The 22,677-nt window shown below is 49.0% G+C and overlaps 6 protein-coding genes across 6 annotated transcripts; 3 read left to right on the top strand and 3 right to left on the bottom strand.

Annotated features, from left to right (window-relative positions):
- Positions 1-1,842: 1,842 nt before the first annotated feature.
- On the bottom strand, positions 1,843-2,848 carry PV10_01651 (uncharacterized protein; the record flags this gene model as incomplete). The annotated part of the gene is made up of 8 exons (XM_016365881.1): positions 1,843-1,856; positions 1,908-1,995; positions 2,044-2,148; positions 2,203-2,247; positions 2,349-2,441; positions 2,495-2,565; positions 2,619-2,658; positions 2,729-2,848. The coding sequence occupies 8 exons, from the start codon at positions 2,846-2,848 to the stop codon at positions 1,843-1,845; spliced, it is 576 nt and encodes a 191-aa protein (XP_016229530.1).
- Positions 2,849-3,855: 1,007 nt separating this feature from the next.
- PV10_01650 (uncharacterized protein) lies at positions 3,856-5,737 on the bottom strand (the record flags this gene model as incomplete). The annotated part of the gene is made up of 4 exons (XM_016365880.1): positions 3,856-4,298; positions 4,351-4,974; positions 5,032-5,189; positions 5,238-5,737. 4 exons carry the CDS (start codon positions 5,735-5,737, stop codon positions 3,856-3,858), a joined length of 1,725 nt encoding a protein of 574 aa, XP_016229529.1.
- Positions 5,738-6,103: 366 nt separating this feature from the next.
- Positions 6,104-7,897, bottom strand: PV10_01649 (uncharacterized protein; the record flags this gene model as incomplete). Its single annotated transcript, XM_016365879.1, has 2 exons — positions 6,104-7,078; positions 7,130-7,897. The coding sequence occupies 2 exons, from the start codon at positions 7,895-7,897 to the stop codon at positions 6,104-6,106; spliced, it is 1,743 nt and encodes a 580-aa protein (XP_016229528.1).
- A 4,791-nt stretch (positions 7,898-12,688) lies between these two features.
- PV10_01648 (uncharacterized protein) lies at positions 12,689-13,729 on the top strand (the record flags this gene model as incomplete). The annotated part of the gene is made up of 1 exon (XM_016365878.1): positions 12,689-13,729. The coding sequence occupies one exon, from the start codon at positions 12,689-12,691 to the stop codon at positions 13,727-13,729; it is 1,041 nt and encodes a 346-aa protein (XP_016229527.1).
- Positions 13,730-14,150: 421 nt separating this feature from the next.
- Positions 14,151-17,131, top strand: PV10_01647 (uncharacterized protein). Its single transcript, XM_016365877.1, has 9 exons — positions 14,151-14,453; positions 14,510-14,763; positions 14,829-15,341; positions 15,394-15,675; positions 15,722-15,979; positions 16,038-16,192; positions 16,243-16,271; positions 16,328-16,377; positions 16,431-17,131. Exons 1-9 carry the CDS (start codon positions 14,231-14,233, stop codon positions 16,989-16,991), a joined length of 2,325 nt encoding a protein of 774 aa, XP_016229526.1. The 5' UTR covers positions 14,151-14,230; the 3' UTR covers positions 16,992-17,131.
- A 2,013-nt stretch (positions 17,132-19,144) lies between these two features.
- On the top strand, positions 19,145-21,592 carry PV10_01646 (uncharacterized protein; the record flags this gene model as incomplete). Its single annotated transcript, XM_016365876.1, has 3 exons — positions 19,145-19,182; positions 19,235-19,823; positions 19,880-21,592. The coding sequence occupies 3 exons, from the start codon at positions 19,145-19,147 to the stop codon at positions 21,590-21,592; spliced, it is 2,340 nt and encodes a 779-aa protein (XP_016229525.1).
- Positions 21,593-22,677: the final 1,085 nt, after the last annotated feature.

The raw sequence follows: 22,677 nt of genomic DNA, 5'->3' as shown, positions 1-22,677 counted from the left end.
GCAATCTCCCAGTAAGACAGGGGCCCGATGCTTACCCTGCCGAATACGCGATGTTGTCAAGAGAACTCAAGTTTGTTTTAGTGAAATCCCAGATCAGATGAAGAGGAGTCAATCTTTGCGAGTCCTAGATGTTGAAAACAATATCAATGCTTTCATTAGCATTTGCCATACCGAGTGCTTACGACCTATCCCACTGTCGATTTCTCGATGAAATTCTTCGATCAACCTTGAATCCACGTTGGGCATCTGACTAGAATGGAGTGCCTTCCATGTCCCGTACTACCCAACACCGGAGAACCATTTTGAGAGTTGGCATTATGCAGCTGAGGGCGAACTCTTTCCTCCAGTGATATGTTGTTCAATGACTGATTGGTCTCCCTCGGAATCCAGTCTCTGTCGCTGTTGAGGAGGAACGAAAGTGCTATTTCGGTGCTCTTTAATGGTAGAGCATGGGTAAAATTTATGGTGCAAAGAATCAAATCTTGGACTGGACATAGTTGACTGGACTGGTTCAGCTGCTCGGTAGGTTGTTCTCGAACTCTGCGTCACAATTTGATGGGCTCGTTGTGCAGATCGTGATAGGTCGTTTGGTTTGGATAAATAGTTCAAACTGAACTGTTATACTGGAATCTCAAGCTCCTAGTTCAGCCTCCATCTCTTTCATCTTGAGTTCTCTTGACTTCCGAGCCTGCTCGTAGTAATAGTCGAACTTTCTCTTATTTGCTTCTGCCTTCAGTGCCTTTTGTCGTTGTCTTCTCCTCCTGGTTCGATTGTCTGACCATGCCGAAAAGTCGTGGAATGGATACAAGATCTGGAGCTGGAAAGAGCCAAGAAGACTCTTGAGCGTGGTGAACATTGTTGACCAAGAATCTAGACCAGTCGATACAAGCGAGGAAATCTGGGAAGTCGGGTATTTATCATCTCATGCAATGCAGCCCTGCTCAGGCGAACGGGGCGCCTCGGGCGTGCCATTGGTATAGCCAGAAGATTCTGACCTCAGCCCAGGATTGTGGGCGGGGAACCAATCTTTGCTCACGCCTCCGTAGATTCTCATATTCCTACCTGTTTTCATCTGGAGCATTGTCAAAGTAAGCCAATTGAGGGCCAAAAGAGTGTCAGATCTCGTAAACACGTGGTCCTCTAGGAGTCATGAGGCATTTCTCGGAAATTATGGGCCTCCGACATCCGCAAAAACTCAGATTTATGCAGGATCCGAACGAGCCGCACGAAAACCCGAACGCCGATCTTGGGCAGATTTTACCAGCCTCACCACCAATGGTACTTCTGTCGGAGATGATACTACGAATGATCTGTAGCAACGTCGTCATATGAATATGGAGGCGTTCTGAAAATATGGTCATTCGTAAACTTTCTGTCCAACAAGGTGGAGGAATATGAAAGATTTTAAAAATCTAAGCATCCCGTTAGATGCTTATTAAAGCGGATGGTTCCGCCTTTTCCAGTGGAGGCGAAATTCGGGGGATACTTTAGTCCGAAAGAGAATGTATGCTACCGTGAACAAAGACTAGCAAAGACTAGCAGGATGCGATATGCAGCCTTGTCGCTGGTGGTCGCGTTAACCACACGCGTCTGTCCGAACTCTATGAATATAGGGTACCTGCGTATCCAGACGCGGAATGAAAGGCAGATACTTTGGCAGTGCTTGAACGGATGAATAGTTCTACTGTTGTGCACATATCTCTGTTAGAGTATCCTGTTTATTAACTTCTTGTACTGATATAGCACAGTTTTGGTTTTGCAGATCATAGCAATCAACCTCAGCATAAGTTTGAGGCTTTCTTGGATTCGATGCGCAAATCACGTTTCCCCAGTCTCCTCGATTTAAAAAGCAATGCCTGTCAACATTGTCAGTTAGGAATATCGTGCAGAGCCATTGAACCACTCACCTCCGTCCACCAGAAGACTCTGGCCTGTGATATTTCTCGACCCTGGTCCAGCGAGGAAACTAACCAGTGCCGCAACATCTTCAGGTGTCTGGACGAATTGTCAGTCAGATCCTTCTTCAGGGGGTCTCAAACGTACCGATGCTCGCTTGAAAGCCGATCGAGTCTCAACGGATTTATCAAAAGCCTCACCTTTGGCAAGGCCCTGCTTTTTCCCGATAGCCTCGTCCAGGACTTCCCACATCTAAACGACATCAGTCAGCTCGATACCCTTTGCTTGTTTCATAGCTATTCTTACCGGAGTATCAACCGGACCCGGGCAGTATGCTGTCATACACATCAGCTCCTTGCATTCCCTCGACTGTTTACAGGAATGAACTTGCCATTGACCTGGACATGTCAGCATCGCAATGATCCATTGGAACATGCAAACAACAAACTCACATTTATATCATGAGGGGCCAGTTCCATTGCGGTGGATTGAGTCAACCCACGTACAGCCCACTTGCTGGTTGGGTAGGAAATGGCGCCGGGCGACTGTGCAAGTCACTATTAGTGCTCTTGCGGTGGTCCGACTGCTTCATACTCACCGGTCGATATCCTGCAAGAGAAGAAGCTCCGATGATCTTGCCTCCTTTACCCTGCTTGATCATTTGCTTGGCTTGAGGCGGTCAGTCTCGATAGTTACACCGATTCATTCTACCTTATACGTACCTGCTTCACGATAACAAATAAACACACCCACAACATTTACCTATTTGCTGTTTAGCTGTTGTATAGAATACCTTTATTGCAGACCAGATGAATGCAAGTTCAACACGTACATTGAGAACTTGAGTGAACTGCGCCGTTGTTGTCTCGACGAGACTATTCGGGATCACAATGCCAGCATTCGCCACGAAGACCTGACCATTGCCGTTACTTACCAGCTGATGAAACCTCATATTATCCAACCGAAAAGCCCGGACAGTATACTCACATTGAGCTCTCCTAATTGATCAACAGCCTTTGCGATCATGGCCGATACTTCCTCGTCATTTGTAACGTCTGCACAGCTAACTATAGATCGGCGGCCTGTTGCAATCACAAATGGGTTTATTAGTAATGGTTTTTGTGGAAAGACAATTGCCTGCTCGAAGTCCATTTCTCCTTATTGAGTGCTCCATTCTTTCCACCCACCTTTGGCTTCAACCTCAGACTTGACTTTCTCCAAGAGGTCTTTCTGGCGGTCCAGATCATTGAGCTTTGATGCGATAGAAATTGACGTCAGTATATTGTGTGTCTCTTCGTCGCCGTCTGTGTTCAATCACGAGGGAGATGAGGACAAGACCATACCGCGACATCCATCCCATCATCTGCTAATCTCAAAGCGATGGCGCGACCCAACCCGCGCGATGCGCCTGTGACGATTGCAACCGGTGCCATAGTATTTATTCCAACAACAGCTGCTCTTCGTGGCTGATGGCAGCTTGAGAAGATTAGGATGATTCACTTCACGGGTTCGCTTTCTGGATGGTCGGCTTGAGGTGGAAGTACAGCAACTCTGGTCGTGATGTTGACGGGCGCTATCTATCTAACTGCACAAGTAATAAACGCCATCCAAGTTATCCAAGCATTACAGTATGCCCTCGGGCCATGGAAATCCTTTCATCGAATGAATCTTCTAACCGGTCTCCAGAGCTAATATCGGTACAGGCGGGTCATGGACCGACTGCCGATCAAGTTGCTATGCCGTTGTCCCGCACTTTTGTGAGTCGACACTATTTTTGCGGGGTTTCGGTATGTCTCTCCAAACCAGCAGACGTTCGGTACAAGAAGTTCGGCGTGATTCAGAATCTAGTGCAACGTTCCCAGTCACAATGTACGGTTACTGGCAAGGTCAACGAGCATCTTAATATATAGATTCAAAAGAATATCAAATATCTATCTAAAAAGGATTCCATTTTCTACATCAATAGCAAGGATGTTCAGCCTCGTTGAGCGGATCAGGATTGTCCAGGTACCATGTTGGATTATCCCCTGTCTCTCTGACCGAGAATCCATTGCCCAAATATCGAAAGCGATTCGCCGAATCATATGTATATTCGTAGTCTTCACCTCTGAAGTTCTCCATCATGTGGAACCAATGGATCCGACTACCAGCATGTAGTGCAATGATAGGTCCATCTATTGTTCCATTCTTGTACCAGGAGCGACAAGCACCTGCCCATACCGTTCGGGGCAGGAATGCATGGGCAAAGCCGGCGAATTCGTTGACAGCAGCTTCTTTCGGTGCCACCGAGACGATGCATTCCGTTTGCCATTTCTTGAGCACCACGACAATATATCGAGCAACTTGCTCCGCAATTGTCATGATACTGCCATGGCCTGCAGGGGAGTTGGGCCCCATAAAGACTGGGAAACTGTCAGTGTTTTGACCTTGCGCCTCATGCTTTCCAAGACTTACGAAAATAGTTAGGCATGTGTGCTACTGCACAAGACATGTAAGCTGCAGGCAGTTGCTTTGCCCATATGTCCTGAAGATTACCATTTCGACCGATAATGGGAAACCGTGGTCGGAAAGAGACATCGAACCCTGTGGCGCACACGATGGCATTAACCTCGATTAATTCCCCAGTTGAAGTTATAATTCCTTCTGGAACCACTCGAACGATCTTATCAGTAATCACTGAGACGTTAGAGGCAGTCAAAGATTCAAGGTATCCCGGACCAGGTGTCAGGCGTCGACATCCAGCTGTAAAGGTTGGGATGATTGCCTTGATCAACTTTGGGTCGTGTTTTAACGTTGCACTCATGTTCTCGGTCAGGGTCACGGTAAGATCTTTTGCGAGACCTTCATTGTCAACGAGAACCCTGAATAGGCCATTAACTTGTTCTTCTGTCGCCTTGATAAATGACTTGTAGTAGATTGGGTCGTCTCTGAAACGCTGGATTTGCTGTTGTGTAAATTTGCTACCATCCATGACAGCTCCTCTCAAAATCTCGACAGAACTCTTTGTAAGGAGTCTATCTGTCTGCGGCGGGAGGATCCATGTAGGTGAGCGGACGAAGTGGAATAAGTTTGTTACGTCTAAACTAATGGTCAGTTCTGAATTCATGAAATCCAAGCCTGGGACATCAAACTCACCTGGTTGAAGTGCTGGCACAATTTGAACTCCTGACGAACCATTGCCAATGACTGCGACTCTTTTGTTGTGGTAATCAAAATCTTTCGACCAGGCAGCGCTATGAACCAAATCGCCTTTAAAGTCTTTGAGACCGGGTATGTCGGGCCATTTCCAATTACTAGACATCGTTAGTGAGTTACTCGAAGGAACGACCTGACGGCCATACTTCAGGACGCCTGTGGCATTCAACAGAAAATGACAAGAGTCCAATACCATCTCACCAGTCTTGAGATTCAGTATTTCCAACTCCCATTTTCCTGAAGCCTCGATCCATTGCGCATGCGATACCTGGTGGGAGAGCTTGATTTCCGGTCGCATGTTTTCGGCATCGCACAGATCATAAAGATACGCCTCGATTTCTGATGAAGGAGCTGAGAATTGAGACCATGCCGGGTTGGTCCTCCAGGAGAATTGGTAGTTGTGCGACGGATGATCGCACTGACAGCCAGGATAGGTGTTTTCAAACCAAGTCCCACCGACTTCAGGGTTCTTCTCATAGACAGTATGTTCATAGTTTATCAAGCTTTTGCGTAGCCTTCTGATCATGTTGAGGCCACTGACACCAGCCCCGATGGTGATGATCTTGATGTGGCGTGCAGTGCCCATTGGTTCCTCCATGATAGGAAACCCTCCATCCAATGGTTGTTCTGGTGTATACGACCCCATCCTGACCAAGTCTGGGCTTCAAGTTGTGAAGTGAAAGAATGTCCTGCGGTCTCCTCGCTAGAGCCATGGTGGTGTACTCCTTCATCTGCCATATATGAGACCCTTTCGCCTTGTCCAAAGGACTGTGGTAAGACCATTGAAAGTGGATGCGTTGAGAGCGGTACTCGTACAATTGTTCAGGGGAGAGGAACAGGTGCGGTAGTCGGCAGCCCACCCCAGTACCGAGAACCGCTGAGCCGATGCGGAGGCGAGTTTTTGCTGTGTCCAACCCCGCAACTCCTCACTCGATCATCAGTGGCCCGAGGCCGCCCTCGTGCTGGCGGCTGATGGTTCGGAAAGCTTACATGTGAGCTGGCGATATGCTGGCTAGCTAATGAAGGACGATTGGTCAGTTGGAGCTGATATAATTTCTTCCGCAATTGAAGTGTCGAATCGCATGTCGCCGAAGTCAAAATCGAAGGTGTCGTCAAAAGCCCAATTCTCAATAGGGGTGAATATGGGGCCGTTGACGCCAACTCCGGCATTCTGAGAGAAAGGTTCTATCGTCTGCCCACTGGATGGCCCGAAAGGCGACTTAGGAGTCGAGGTATCGACCGTGACGGTGTCATCTTTATTTAGTTGCGGATACGTGGTGTGCTTCGAGCCAATGCCGAAAGGGTCTGGAAGATCTCTTGAGACACGCTCGCAGCGTTCGAGGTTCTTGAGGATGAGGTTTGAGCTTGGAACACAAGCTGTCATCTGCTTGAGTACATTCTTGATTGCTTGTAGTTCTTCTGTCCTTGATGCTTTTTTGTCAGGAAAAGTTGCTCGAGCACGGATCTGGATTACCCCGGCGAGCAGGCAATACCAGTTGTTGATAGGCGCAAGGTATGTAACCTCGTTGCGTAGCTCGACTTCTTCGAACAGTCGTGCAATCTGTGACGCGGCGTCCACACATCCTTCCAAGGTTTCCTTGGAAGGTCCAGAGCTCGAATCTAGCTTTGCTAAAGCTTGAAGATAGATGATCAAGCAGGCAAAATAGAGGATATGTAGTTCAGATATGACTCTTCGAAATGGGTTTCGGTCGGCGCCATCATATAGTTGTAACGCAGCAGGAAGCCCTTGAATCCAATCCTTGAGTGCATCACCAATGCTATTTAGTTCAGCCTCGGACGAACTCGCGGCATATCGAGCATCTGCGAGTCTGCCGAGAACAATTGATAGTTCGGTTTTGGCGATGAATATATCGTTATCGGGATGGTAGCTTGGGAAATCAGCTTGAGAAGGCTTATGAACGTCAGTCTCGCGGATGTTTATGGCTGCTGGTCTGCCATAACAAAATGAAGACATTTTGTCATGATTCTGGGCGAGTTAGATAGGTTGCGCACACATGGATAGATTGGGTACACTTACGAATAATTGCCACCATATCCTTCTACAACAGCCTGCAGCCTCTCTCGATGCATAAGTTGTCTCTTTATGGAGGCCCATGTGAATGGCATAGCGTACGGCAGCTCCTTGCCAATGCCAGTTACTCTGGAGGCTAATATGTGTAGGCAAACGAACACTCCGACAGGTCAACAAGCACAATGCCTTGAGGGTGACCAGATTATCTTTCTCATGTTCGGTGTCCAATAGAGTTTTTGCTTTCAGATAAAACGAGTTTGCCGCCTTCAGTTGGCTTACAGACGCCCTAGGGTGGCCGTAGGAACTCCCGATGACACAAATGGCGTGAAGCAGCAAAGGAGAGCTTTGGTACTTCACTAGATCTGCGCGGTCAACAATGGGTTGGTGAGGATAGACATGTTCAAAATATAAGTCTGCCAATGCCGCCACCAGCATATTGGATGGGGGGATGGTTGCTCCTGTCAGATGCAGGATCTTCTCAGCCCAGCTAGTCGTTTCTGCAGCAGAATCATCAACGAAAGGGGGGACGCTGGGATTCCGAAGAAAACTCTCTTCGCCCATATATCCAACCGATTCTGGTGAGGACTGTGGTATTCCATGATCGTCGGTATTCCTGTTGTTTGGACTCAGAAAGTTGTTCGCAGCACGTTGCCGAGCCGAAACTCGTGCTCTTTGGGGCGCGGTCAGTGGGAGGTAGCATAGCTTTCGAGCGCAGTCACTTGCCTGCATGTCTGATTTGCCCTTCGACAATTGCGACAAGGACCTTCTTGACATTCTTGCAAATCGCATTTGATCTAGAATGGTCTGAGCCGATTGGTCATACTTTGAAATTGTTCCACCTACCTTCCTAACATGACACTGAACGCACACTTTGCTGTTGCGCGTGCGATATTGATCCATTACGGCCTTCGTCATGTCTATATCAGTGAAATGCGCATTATGTGACAGCGAGGAATGAGGGTTAGGTGGATCTCTGCGATGAATAGGATCGATTGAAGACACAAACTTGGCGCTTGTGGCTTGTCATCAATTGCAAATGGGGGAGTATATCCGATAGCCCGGGCGTGACTGAGGTTGCGGGGTATTGATCATCTTTCGTCGTCTCGCTGAGGCTGGGGATACATTGCCTAGACATCAATCTCTACGCAACCTCGATCCGAGGGTGACGGTAAATACGCATCCGCTCGCTTAAAGCTACACTAGAAGCATGTGACATAAAAGCAGTCTCCTCTTGAAAGCTTCATATTCTACAGGGTCCTCCAGAGGGGTTGTAGTATTCCACTCGATAACCTCAAAATTGTTACGTGGGACCCAAGCAAGTAAAGTAGTCACCGAACTCGGTGTTAGCCGAAGTAAAAGTAAAATCGATTGGGCTCGATGACTACTGTTGACTCCGTAGTGCGATCAGTAGTCCTTAGCCTTACAAATTGGCTGCTTAAATCAAGGGCCGAGACCAGCGGCAGTCGGCAGGTCTCAACCACGGCGCTGGACACGTCGTTCGATATTGGGACCCTTGGCCCAACGACGCGGTCTCTAAACCGAGTCGCTCTGCTTGAGGTTATGGCACAATGTAACAAGTGTACTTTATCAGTTCATATGGCAAAGCTTGAATGTCATCGACACCTTTAGTTGATCAGTCGTCTTCAGCTCTGAATCAACCAGTTTCCCTGACCTCAAAATTACACCAGCGAGTCAAGATGCCCTCGGCATGGCAAATTGTCCCTGCCGAGTCTAAGGACTGGCGGACTACGGAAGGAATCAGCAATCTTCACTTAGCGACAGACGTTGAGAAGCCACGGCCTGGCCCCGGCTCTGCACTTGTTCGCATTCGTGCAGCAGCTTTGAATGCTCGTGATATGATGGTAGTTGCGCGAGATCCAATATACCAGAGCTTTGCGTCACCGTGGCTGAGCCCTTGCGGGGATGGAGCAGGTGAGGTAGAAGAAGCAGGCGAGGGAAGTCTCTGGCGTGTTGGCCAGAGGGTTGTGCTCTGCCCTTGCACCTGGACTCATGGCGATCCTGGCACACTGCTCGAATCTCGAGGTCTTGGGGCGGCGGACTATAATGGGACATTGCGCGAGTATGCAGTGGTGGTGAGTTCACAACTTTTGTCTCATCTTCTTTCTTATAGGTGCTATATTAAGGAGTTTAGCTTCCGCTAATCAAGAGAACACACAAAACAGAATGACGATATGCTAGTGGAAGCCCCTGCTCATCTCACCTTTGAGGAACTGGCTGCCTTGCCAGCTGCAGCGGGCACAGCAGCGAATGCGCTATTCTTTGGGCCAATGCCTTTTAAAAAAGGCATGACTGTTCTGACGCAAGGTACCGGAGGTGTAAGCTCGGCAGCAATCCAAGTAAGTAGAGCTTAATTTCCATAAAGCCTGTCGATTTTGCTTCACACAGCTTCTGACAAACACAGCTTGCCTCTGCATGCGGCGCTACGGTCATTGCTACATCTTCGAGTAGTTCGAAACTCGACGTGGCTCGGCAGATGGGTGCAACCCACTTGATCAATTACAAGACAACGCCGGACTGGGCCGAGGAAGTACTGAAGCTAACAGACGGCAAAGGAGTCGATCATGTTTTGGACGTTGCTGGTGCCGGCACGATTGAACAGTCTCTCAAGGCTACTCGGCAGGCTGGCTTGGTGTCATTGATTGGATTCCTGTCAGAGCCTCAGAAGTATGACATTGTTCCGGCCATGTTGTTTGGTGCAAAGACCTTGCGAGGTGTCTTCCAGATCCGAACGGATATGGTTGCTAAGGTCCTTGAGGTATACGGAGAACATCATCTGCGGCCGCAGATATCTGAAACATTTGAGTGGAAAGATGCCAAAGATGCTTTTGCTGCCCTGGTTCATCAGACAGGGGTCGGAAAGATTGTGATCAAGGTTGGTGATTGAGTCAGATATTTCTTATAGATAGCGCCTTTACATCACAAAATTAGGCACAAGCGCGACAAAGCTCACTGGTCTTGAAAAGCGGCATTTTGATAATATTGAGACTCTTGACAATTATGGAATAGAGGTGCCACACCAAAGATGCAGTTCATTGCTTGATATGATCTCTAGCGATACCCTGACGGGCAGAACTCTGGCTGAGCTGAGAGCTACAGTACATCTCACCGGACTAGTATTTAAAACTTGTAGCAGAGCCCGTTCGGCGCACTTGATGCTCCACCAAACCTAGCTCACGCCGAAGCAGTCTCAGATTGAATCACTTCTTCCTTTTCACGGGGATTCCTCCTCCCCCCCTTTCCCCGTTCCTCATCATCGGCTTCTGTCGAAGCAGGATCCACCACGTGCTGGACCTCGTCGCCGAACAGCGCAGAAATCTCCTCCAAAGGTATTCCCTTCGTGTTTGGGAACCAGTACAACATGATCAATGCCATGACTGTCCCGGGAACAATGAAACAAAGGTAGAATTTCCAGCCAATATTCTGGAATGCAGTCGGTGCTACCTGTAACCAGACAATGTTGATGATATTGAGTCCTGCCATGCCTAGACTAATTCCTTTCGCTCGGAGGTGAGTAGGGAAGATCTCACTCAAGTACACAAACTGCCCGCCGTCGAGAGTCGATTGGAAGACGACAATATAAAGCTAAGGGAATTTCAGTCAGCGTTTCCTGATCATGGCACTGGCTTCAGAAGAATACTTACATAGATCATTGCCACTGCTGCTTGCAAGGCACTCTCATTGGGGGAAGCTAAAGCTTCAGCACTGGTAGCATAAGTCGCCACGAGCGCTGTCAGTACAGAGAGGCAGCCGAGACACCCCAATATGCCCCCAGCTAGGAGAATTGGACGAGGCATGAGGTCCACAATCACTAGGGAAATCAAACCACCGCCAAATGAGAGAGTCAACCAACCTCCCTGATACAGAAATTGCTTGTTGACGTCGAATCCTAGACCGCCATAGATAATTGGTCCGTAATTGTTCACCACAAGTGGAGCTGTGAATTGTATCGAAATCGTTGTAAAAAGGCCCAGAGCAACTCGTTTCCTGTAGCTGGGCTTCGTAAAAAGTGCATAGTAGGAATCCTCGAGATTCTTGTCGAGCTCGTTTTGGGCTCGGATCTGTAGAAGCTCGATAGCAGCTTCCTCAGGAGTATGGAGCTTGTTGAGGATGGCCTCCGCTTCAGTTTCTCTGCCGTGTAGAATCAACCACCGAGGACTCTCCGGCAGCCAATATATACAGCAGAGGAGGAGTATCGAGGGGAGGCATGTGAAGGCGATGGGACCTCTCCACTGCGAAAGACTATCTGCTTCCATGTGGAAGAAGCCATATCCGATCCAACATGCTAGACAGAATCCAAGTAGAATAGAAGCGCCGTGAATATTGACCAAGGGACCTCGAATATTGGCGGGGACTACCTCACTCATCCAGACTGGAACAGCTGAAACAATCATATATGCCGCTGCTCCAGCAAATGGTCTCACAGCGATGAACATTCCGATGTTGACACTGCCGGCGAGTAACGCTCCAGTGATGACCGTCAACGCTGCTGGAACCGCTATGCCAACACGACGGCCCCAGCGATCGGCGAAAAAGGTGACGAAAAATGTACCGATAAAACCTCCAGCTTGGTATAGAGACCCCGTTAGACCGATTAGCTCTGTGGCATTGCTTCGTTTGTCGAGTCCCATATAGACCAGAAAAGAAGGCTGAGCTAGGGTTGTTGAGATGATACTGGCTGAGTAACCATAGGACATGGAACCCAGACCCATGATGACCACGATCGCAACATTGTAAGGGGTGAATCGCCTCTTAGGAAGGCTCGCCATGCTAGCCTGGTGTGTCATTGTGGTTCGTGTTCTGGGTTTTCAAGACTTTGTCGGGCTCCTAAACTGGATGAACAGGACCGCCACATGGCAACGAGGACACTTATGTATTCCATTGATCTTGCTCCTTTCATGCTCAGTGAGTTTTGCACGACTTCATCAGGGGCCAGGTGCGAGAATCCGGGGTACGTCTAACGTGTGGAGTATGCTTCAAGGGTCCCCGGACGACCAGTCGGCTGACCCACAATTTACAAGGACCGAGAGCCGCTCACGAGTTGAAAATGAGTGTTTGACGATTTAAAGTGTAGAAGAACCAGCCTGGGCTCAGTGATGCGGCATCAAGTGTGGCACTCGGTAAGAGAGCGAAGGCGCCGCCGAGTACCGTGTCACCTCGGGCTTGGAGGACAAAGTCAGGAACAGAATTTGGGGATTTCTTACAGCAACGTCAAGATGAAACCTGGGGCCCCGGAAGACGATTTTAGGAGTTTTTATCTATGTGAATGATAAGACTAAGTACTCGACTCAGAGAATACCTAATTGCCAATCTTTCTTCAGATCCCTCATTACTCAATACAAAGTCGCGAAACTCTGTACGGTCAATTTAAGTTCACGGCTGGCTTAAATATGGGTTCGATACAAGATAATCATGAATTTCTTGCTCAGCCCACGGATGCCCCTGACTTGGGGATTCCTGGCGCGACGACTGCTGTTGAGGTCCAGATAATAGACAGGTATGGCTCGGTAGACGACCATGCGATTGAAACATCTGTAGCTAATGATCATGTACATCAGTACGTCGAGGTTGGGGGGTCACATGAAAATGTTAGTACAGCCAACAATAGAGGGCCATGAAATATTGGACTGTCCGTCCTTTTCATTTTTGGTCAAGCACCCCTCTGGTCGTAAGATCTTGTTCGACCTTGGAACCCGGAAGGACTGGGAAAACTTTCCACCAACGATTCTCAAGATATTCAAGGAGCATCAACTTACGGCCAAGGTTGAAAAAAACGTGTCGGAGATCTTGGAAGAACATGGATTTGCAGTAAGCGAAGGTGCTATCGAGGCAGTCATCTTTAGCCATTGGCACTATGACCACATAGGCGACATGAGTACATTTCCTTCTTCAACAGCACTTGTCGTTGGCCCAGGGTTCAAGGAAGCCTTTGTACCAGGCTATCCAGCGCGCCCAGACGGACTACTACGCCAATCTGACTACGAGGGCCGCGAACTCCGAGAGGTGTCGTTCGATACGAAGACGCATCCAAGGATTGGAGGTTGTCTCGCAGTCGATTTTTTCGGAGACGGCAGTTTCTATCTCTTGGATGCTCCAGGACATGCGATCGGACATCTCTGCGCTCTTGCAAGGACGAGTATAGGAGGGGATGGAGAGCAGGATACTTTCATCTTCATGGGAGGAGATGCATGTCATCACGCAGGCGAATTCCGACCTACAGAATACTTGCCACTTCCAACACAGATTCAACTTCACTCAAGTGCTCACTGGCCCAAAGGGATTTGCCCTGGAGCAATAATGCAGCAGTTGCATCACAAGAAAAGTGCCTGCGAGCCCTTTTATGATATGGCTGAAGGATTTGCTCTCAACCGCGGGGAGGCGGAGCAGACCATTCGAAACCTGGAAGCATTTGATGCGGCAGAGAATGTATTTGTCGTGATCGCACATGATCAAACACTACTAGATATTGGGATGTCAACGTTTCCAAAGGGCGTGAGTGATTGGAAGAAAAAGGGATATGCTGAGGATGGTCGATGGGCCTTTCTGGAGGATTTTTCAGTTGCAGCGAGCAAGATCACGCCTGTATAGTTTTATAGGTAGAATATATCGATAATGCACAAAACCATTGCTTTGCAAGCGACATTCGCTTCCCTCCTTTCATCATCAACGGCTCTTCTGTCGAGTCTGAGGCTTTGAATTCGCCTTTCGCCCTTGCGCTCACTTGTGATGAGTCAGCATGTTTGCCCAGCAAAATCATTGCTAGCGGCCCGTCTGTGGTGTTTCCGTAGGGAGCAGATGACCGAGGGACGTGCCTAGAGATCATGACATCGGTACCTGAAAGCCCCCTCGGCCCCTGTGCGACCATTGCACACGCCTATTCACAAAGCCTAGACTTGGCTGAACCCTTTTCCTGCACCCCGCAACCACAGATGCTGCTAACTGCATCCGGCTTACAAACACAAGTAGCTGGGAGCTAACCAAGTCGTCATCATCACTCATAGCCATTATTCTTGAACTTGCGGTTGTCATCATCTCATCAGGCATCAGCGTTGTTGCATTCTTCGTGCCTGTGACTTTTCATCGGTCGCCATGGGCCACGATCATTTGCCTTTGGCTTCGTCTGAGAAGCTCGAGCTCCTTTCATCCAAGTACGATGACGATGATGTCGAAATCCAAGCCCCTCGCCTGGCGCCTGGCGCTCAGAAGCCTTCGTCAACCTCGTTGTTGCGAAGACGATCACCAATATTTCTTTCTTTGGGAACAGTACTGATCTACATCCTCTTCAAACTCTGGGCCATTCATTCTGCTCCTGGTAGGGTGACCTCCTGGCAACTGCTAGTAATCTTTCTCCATGACTAACTCAGACAGTCGAACAAGACTCGGATATCTGCCTGACCCCAGAATGTGTTCATGCAGCTTCGGAGATTCTATATAACCTGTCTCCCAATTATAAAAACATCGACCCTTGCACAAACTTTGAGGAACTGGTTTGTGGAGGTTGGAGAGAGCGCCATGATCTTCGTCCAGATCAGGGCGATGCCTTTACTGGTACGATCATGTCAGAGACTTCTCAGACCTTGCTTCGACATATCCTTGAATCATCATACCCTGGATCTTCCAAGGTGAGACCTCAGACTTACTCGCGTCATCCTCTTCTCACGTTGCTGATCTCTCTGGCTTTGTCCAGCATTCGACCTTCTCACCAGCAAACTTGGCAAAGTGCACGGCATCAGTTGATGAGCAGAACTTTATCAAGCTTCAAGCTGCTTACAACGCTTGTCTAAATGAGGATATCATCAAAGATGTTGGTGTGGCCCCCTTGGCATCTATCCTGAACAACATCCTGGCCTCCTACCCTTTGGCCGAATCCGAGGATGACCATCAGCAACTCTCCAATACCATCCTTTACTTGGCAGAACTTGGAGTCACGTCGTTGGTCGCAACTGGTACCGGGGCTGATGACACGGATCCTGATACTGTCATTGTCTCAGTCTCGGCTCCCTACCGCATTGGTCTTCCCGCGAAAGAGTTGTACAAAGACGACAAGCTCGTGGAGAAGTACAAGTCCGTCGTGGGACAGGTTCTATCAGCATTGCTTCCAGATCACTTCTCCATGACCGAAATATCCTCTACTTTAGTCGACTTCGAGAAAAAGCTTGCAGCTGCCTCTCCGGATGCGGAGGACAGGGATGATGTAACCGTGAGTGCCTTCCACCCATTTCATTCACGCCATGCTAAGTCTCCACTGCCAGAAATACTACAATCCCATGTCACCTGATGAAGCCGACTCACTTGTTCCGGCAGTCAGTCTATCCAAAATCATCAACACCCTTTCCCCTGATGGTGTCACAGCCGACCGCTTCATTGTCATGGCGCCGGAATACCTCAAGAAACTCAATGAGCTGATCGACGAGACTTCGCGAGATGTGATTCAAGCTTACTTCCTATGGAAGGCGATCCAATCATATGCTTCTTTCATTGAGGCTGATGCTATCACGCCGTACAAGCGCTTCTCGAACGAGTTGCAAGGCAAGGTAAGGTACGTCGCTATTGAAACAGAGCTTTTGTTGACATCCACAGGACCCAGACTCAACTCCAGAACGTTGGCGAACTTGCGTCAATCACGTCGATGATGGTCTTGGTTGGATCTTGTCCCGCTTCTTTGTTGAAAAGGCCTTCTCCGAACAAGCAAAGGTGTTTGGCGACCAGATTGTCTCAGACATCAAAGACCAGTTCATTGAGAAACTCAAGAAGACGACATGGATGGAGAAGCAAGTCGTCGATCTTGCCATTGATAAAGTCCACAACATTGTGCAGAAGATCGGTTATCCCACAAAGGTTTGTACTTACAAAATTCTCTGAATTGTCCGTCCATGAAACTTATCTTTACAAACAGAGTCCAGATATCCTGAACCCTCGGAAACTCAGACACTACTACAAATCTGTCGACGTCAGTGCAACAACATTCTTTGAGAACGCTGTCTCCATGAGCAAGTCCGATGTCAAGAAGGAATGGTCTGCCCTTGGAAAACCGGTTGACCGAGACCAGTGGTAAGTATCAATGCATATCTGTCATGATAGTACTAACCTCCCGACTGCAGGGACATGACCGTTCCTACTGTGAATGCATGTGAGTATACTCTCGTCGTTCCTATCTCCTTGGCAAAGTAGCTAACCTAGATACAGATTACAACCCACCAGGGAACGAGATCGTTTTCCCTGCTGGCATCATGCAGGTTCGTATTCATCTCACTCTGGACGTCCATCAATACTAAACCACAAATCGCAGTTCCCCGTCTTTGATGTTGCTGTTCCTCAATATGTCTCCTACGGCGCCTTTGGCTCCGTCTCGGGCCATGAACTTTCACATGCCTTCGATTCCACCGGACGACACTACGACCAGAATGGCAATTACACTGATTGGTGGACGGACAAGACAGTCCGTGCATTCTCGGACAAAGCCCAATGCTTTATCGAGCAATACGCCAACTTCACCGTTGAAGGGGCCGACGGAAAGCCCCTCCACGTCAATGGGCGTTTGACTCTTGGAGAGAACATCGCCGATGCCGGCGGTCTTTCCGCATCTTTCCAGGCGTGGCAGCAAAGACGAGCTGAAACCCCGAATAAGCATCTCCCAGGCTTAGACTTCTTCACGCAAGAGCAGCTCTTCTTTGTCAGCTATTCGAACTGGTGGTGTGGCATGAGTCGCAAGGAAACGGCGATCAACCGTGTGTACACCGACCCTCATGCACCTAAGTGGGCACGAATTCTCGGAACCATGGCCAACTCGCGCGAGTTCTTGGACAGTTTCCAATGCAATACCAGAGAGCCCGTGTGTGAATTATGGTGAGTAAAACTCACATCGGATGGGGAACTCGATTGATTCGAGGGAATGCGCATGTGTTCGAGATGAGTGTACTATCTTCCCCAGTGGTCATCATAAGTTCCAACCCTAAAATATGAAACTTCCAATTTTTAATATAATACTGCTTCCAATATCCTTTGATATCCCAAATCGAAATTCCGCTTGAAGGAGGCCGGGGACTCACTGTGCCATTGTGAAATCCATGCTGCTTCCATTGGTTCAGACCCTTCCCCACAGACCTTTTGGCGTGGCCGCCTTGCACAGGAAAGCAAGAATACCACCGAGCAAACACATGGAGGCGCTGAAGTAAGACAAATTCTTATAGCCACCAGCATCAAGAAGCGCGCCATTGATCGGTGGCCCAATCAGAACTGAGATGGAGCTCAGACCCATACCCATCCCTACGAAGGTACCGACGCTCTGGGTATCGAAGGTACAGTCGCTGAGTGCCACGGTCATACCTGAAATAATGCTGCCAGTAGTGAAACCAGCCATCACCGAATACACCACCAAGCCTGCGGAGGTGGTGGCTTGCGTCCAGCAGAAGAGCACGACTGCCGTAGACAAGGAGCCCCCAGAAAATATGTTCAATCGACCAAACTTGTCAGCTAGCACGCCGGGGATGACTCGGCCGAATGTCGATGCTCCGTTGATTATGGCAAGCAGATATCCAGCCATGGTGGGACTCATGCCCTGTGAGACAGCGTATGCTGGCAGGTAAAAGAGTGGTGCCCACATGCCGATGAAGACAAAGAATGCTGATATGATCAGGATTACGAATCTTCGTTCCTTGAATGCGCTGAAGAGAAAGAAATTGGTCTTTCTAGGTGGCAGTCGAGATTTGATGGCGATACACGAGAAGACCAGGAATGGCAATGAGACGAAGCCGAGGATACGGAACGTCCATCCAAAGCCGAGGGTGGTTCGATTCAGCATTCTCGATAGGATAATTGGGAAAACCACACCACCAATGGACGATCCAGAGACTGACAAGCCGAGAGCTATCCCCTTTTTCTTGTCAAAGTATTGCAGAACGGCAGCCATGGCGGGAAAGGTGAGTATGCCCAAGAAGATACCAAGAATGATGCCCTGCACGAGCATGAACTGCCAATACTCGGTGCAAAGGCTTATCATCATCAGGATAAAGACGAATCCGACAGCTGCGGGTCGAATAATCTGCGTGGTCATTAGCCATATTTCATGCAACAACGGCTAGATCAGCATACCCAAGCACCATATCGATCAAACAATGGCCCTCCAATGGCACCAGCGAAAAGTTGAAGGAACGCGGCTGTAGATCCGATCCAGGAGATATCATCCGGCGACCGATCGCTGAGTTGGTGTGTCATGTAATATTCGAGTATGACGCCAAACGTGTTTGCATAGCCCAGGCCTACGAATAGGATGAAGGAGGCTCCGCATACAACAAGCCAGGCTCGCAAGCCACCGTCTGGTGCTGGTGACTGCAGTATTGCATCTTTATCGGTAGCCGGTTCGGTGTCGACAGTTGGATCTTTGGTGGTCACATTTTTTGCATCGGGCGCTTCTTTTGCCTCCTGGTGGTTGTCTGGATTATCAATTTTTATACTTGAGTCGTGCATGCTCGCTAGCATAAAGTGGGCGTCTGCGTGGGTATGTTCTAGTGTGAAGTGATTGGTAATGGACCGCCCCCGCAATAAGCATACAGCAAGCTTTTGGCCTTCGCACCAAGGAGATCATAGCTGAAAGGCTCTTTAAATATGGCATTGTCGAGAGAATCGGCCTCGGGGTCCTGAATCTGAACTATTTTGCTATGTCTGATACAGGAGGCGAGGGAAATATCAGATCTCGGATTTCGGTGAAGCGCAAGATGGTCGAAGTGTATTCTTATCTTATCTGGGTGTGCGATCACCCAATTGATGGTCGGTGAACAGCGAGACGCACAGACTTCAGCCGCATTTTCCGCCTTCAAAGCCCGAGACTTCAGGTCACCACTGTCTCTCGACTTTGACTCATGCTAAGTCGAACAAGCTCAATCTCGCTCAGCATTCTGGATAGGCTGATCCATTTTGATGAATACAAGCCGTTCAATTAGGACCTGATTCGAACCGGTCTGAACATTTTGCGCCCGCGCAAGGCATGAAAAGCCTATAGACCGAATGGCCGAACCCGAACGTCGCCGCGCAAGGCCACCAGTGTAGGCAAGTCACAGTCCTGATGATGATAGAAAACTGATTCGTGAAACATAGGTCTTGCTCTCTATGTCGAAAGCGCAAGATAAAATGCGATCGAGAAGTACCGTGTGGCAATTGCGTACGATCCAAGAGCAAGAGTTGCTCCTACGAAGCACTCCAGGCCTACGCGGCATATACAAATAGTCGCAAACAGGCATCGCAAAGTCGCCCTAATCATGCGATACCACATCTCAATTCTATTTCTGCAATTAACCAATCTTCCGACAAGTCTCATGGCTTGCTCAACGATGCAAGCTCAAGCGACGTCTCGGATGTGGCGACTCAAGGGACTAGCCAGTCGAATGACACGACAAACACTCCTTTGTCGAGTGCCACTTCACCTACTTCTCATGAAATAGAAACAATGAGGACGAAAATCCGATATCTTGAGGACCAATTATCCAAGGATCGTTCGGAGGGCATCGATCGGAACGCCTTCCCAACACCAATGTACAGTGTTGAAACCATCACCACAGAATTGGCAGGCGCCTTCACCGCTGAGTTCCCAGGTTTATCATCAAGTCAGTCCAAGGCAGCAAGTAACAGCGTTTTCCACAAGGGTCGATTGTTTGGACAGAGCCATTGGATCAATGGAGTTGCTGTGGTATGTATGCGCCACAACGCACCTTCGAGGACAAGATCGTGGTTAACATGGACCAGTTTGGCGACATCTTTGATTTGATAGAGCCAGTCTTACGAGATCCGACTTCCAAAATGAAGGTTGGCATGCAACGATGCAAATATCTTGGGAGGCTCATCAAAATGCAACGAGAGCCTTCATGGCCTGTACAGCCGACACTGGATCTTCCACCAAGACATGTGGCCGACAAGTTGGTCGAGTGCTACTTGAGGACTATTGAAACACTATATCGAATCGTCCACATCCCTAGCTTCAAACAAGAATACGAATCGCTGTGGGAATCGAACTCGAATGTCGACCTTGCCATTGTGGTTCAGGTAAAGCTGGCGCTTGCCATTGGAGCAGCGACATATGATGATCAATTCAGCATGAGAAGCTCTGCGATTCGATGGGTATACGAAGCACAAACGTGGTGCTCATCTCCAGAATTCAAATCTCGTCTGAACCTTCGATCACTCCAGAACCAATGCCTACTATTGATAGCCAGAGAAATGGTCAATGTCGGAGCTGGACTGGTGTGGATTGCAGCTGGCGAGTTGCTTCGCTCTGCGATCTATATGGGTCTACACCGAGATCCCACATGGTTTCCTCGAGCCACCCCACTCAAAATCGAAATGAGTCGCCGACTGTGGAATACCATCTTGGAAATTTGTGTCCAGTCCAGCATCCAATCAGGTGCTCCACCGCTACTGTCGATGGAGCAATTCGACTGCCAACCGCCGAGAAACTTCGATGACGACCAGCTCATGACGGATGACCCGGTCCCTAAACCCGAGAGCGTACTCACTCAATCTTCAGTTGCGATTGCGCTACGCAGTACTTTGCCTAGCCGCCTCCGGGTGGTACATTTCCTCAACGATCTAGGTTCGACCAAATCGTACCAGGACGCATTGCGTCTGGACAATCAACTGCGAACGGCTTACAGAGTCATGTGTCGCACGCTACGAAGTTTGACTCCAGACTCTGGTGGAGCCACTTTGAAGTTTGCCATCAATGCCGTCGAGGTTCTCATCCGGCATTATTTGTCGACACTACATGTTCCATTCCTCGGGACGTCGAATGACGATACAGCATATGCATATTCGCGAAAAGTGGTGATTGACAACTCGCTCAAGATCTGGTGCACGGTATATCCGTCAACGACACTGGTGCAGGACGGTCTCGGTAGTCCTCAACGGATGGAGAGGGACGCAGACGATTTCGCACGGTTGTCGATCTGCGGGTTAGGATTCTTCCGCAGCGTGGCCTTTCAATCGACTATGCTCATCGCTTTAGAGTTACGAGCTCAATCACACGATGAGTACGGCTTGGGCCCATCGCCTCTTCGACCCGACCTCCTGTCCGCATTGGATGAGTCCATAGCGTGGGCTATGCGTTGCATTGAAGCTGGCGAGGTCAATGTCAAGGGATATTTCTTCACCTCTGTGGTTAGTTGTCTCATCCGCATGCGCGATGCCAGTCAGGAGGAGCTGCTCAAAACTGTCGTGAAAACCGCGGAAGATCTCATCGACGAATGTCTACCCATCCTCGAGAGACAGGCCGGCATTGACGAATCTATGGAGCAAGGCGCAGGGCAGGACAAAGACACTGGCCAAGGTCCCAAATCGCTTTCTGTAGATATGTTCGACGATTGGGATCTCATGATGACGGACGCTCAATTCACTTTTGAAAGCACGGGTCCCATGAGTTGGATGGTGGAGAATGAAGGATCTGGAGAAATGATGCCATGGTGAAGATCAGGTTCATTGAATGGCATAACGATATTGTCGCATCAACAACAAGTACGAGGGGACCTCTCTCCCATTTTCTCTCCTCTAAATATCACATCTCTGAGATTACCTCCTCCGCTCCACACTGCCTGATAGCTCAGTCGTCACCCCATCAACCCTACCACCTTCAACATCCTCCACATCCTCAACCCTCCTCCTCGCTGAAGCAGTCTCCTTCCCCCTCCCATCCTTATGCATCAGAAAAGCCGGATGATCCATTTCATCCATGAGCAAGACACGTCTATACAGATTTGCCTCCTTCGAACCACGATTCGTGACTAAGATGAATCCTCGACAATAGTCCATATCTTGAAACGCCTGATCTACACAAGCTAGCAGCCACTTAGCTAGCCCGCGGCCTCGATATTCAGGCAAGATGTACACATCGGTCAGGTACACGACGGTCACGTGGTCGGTGATCCAACGGGCGAAGCCGATGAGGGTTCTGTGTGAAGGGGAAGAGGAGGTGGTGGGATCTATGTAACGAGCCTTGCCACCATCTGGTCTATCGTCTCTATCACTGGTCAGATCATGGTCATTGTGATTCTGTCCAGGACCAATCTCATAGATGCCGAAACAAACTGATTCCTGGATCAGAATGGAGATTTGTTCTTCTGGAAGTGGCTGTGCCCAGGACATGTCGTCCGAAGCGAAGAAGCTGTTGAGTGTTTCGGCAGGAATCAGGGTTGGGTCGGTGGAGATTTCGAAGGTGGTGGTGGACACGGAATTCCGTGCTGCTATTTCCAGACCAGTGACCATACTCTTCTCTTTTTCCTTGCCATCAACATGGTTGGATGTCTGGACAGAGGACGTATTTTTGAATCCAGTTGTCCGCCATTGGTAGACTGGCAACCTCCCGTTGGGTCTGGGCTGGGCCTGGGTCTGTATAGATGGAGCAGACATGATTCTATTGTCGAGAGGAGAAGAACGTGGACTTGAACTTGACTAATGACATGTACTGTACAGCAAGATGTATCAACGGGGATTATTAGACTCTTGGTATGGAACTGGTTGTTATTGTGTTTGGATATAGAGGGTGGATTGTTTCT

Source organism: Exophiala mesophila (genome assembly GCF_000836275.1).
Source record: "Exophiala mesophila strain CBS 40295 unplaced genomic scaffold supercont1.1, whole genome shotgun sequence".
Lineage (NCBI taxonomy): Eukaryota > Fungi > Ascomycota > Eurotiomycetes > Chaetothyriales > Herpotrichiellaceae > Exophiala > Exophiala mesophila.
This window is presented reverse-complemented; position numbering and strand designations above follow the sequence as displayed.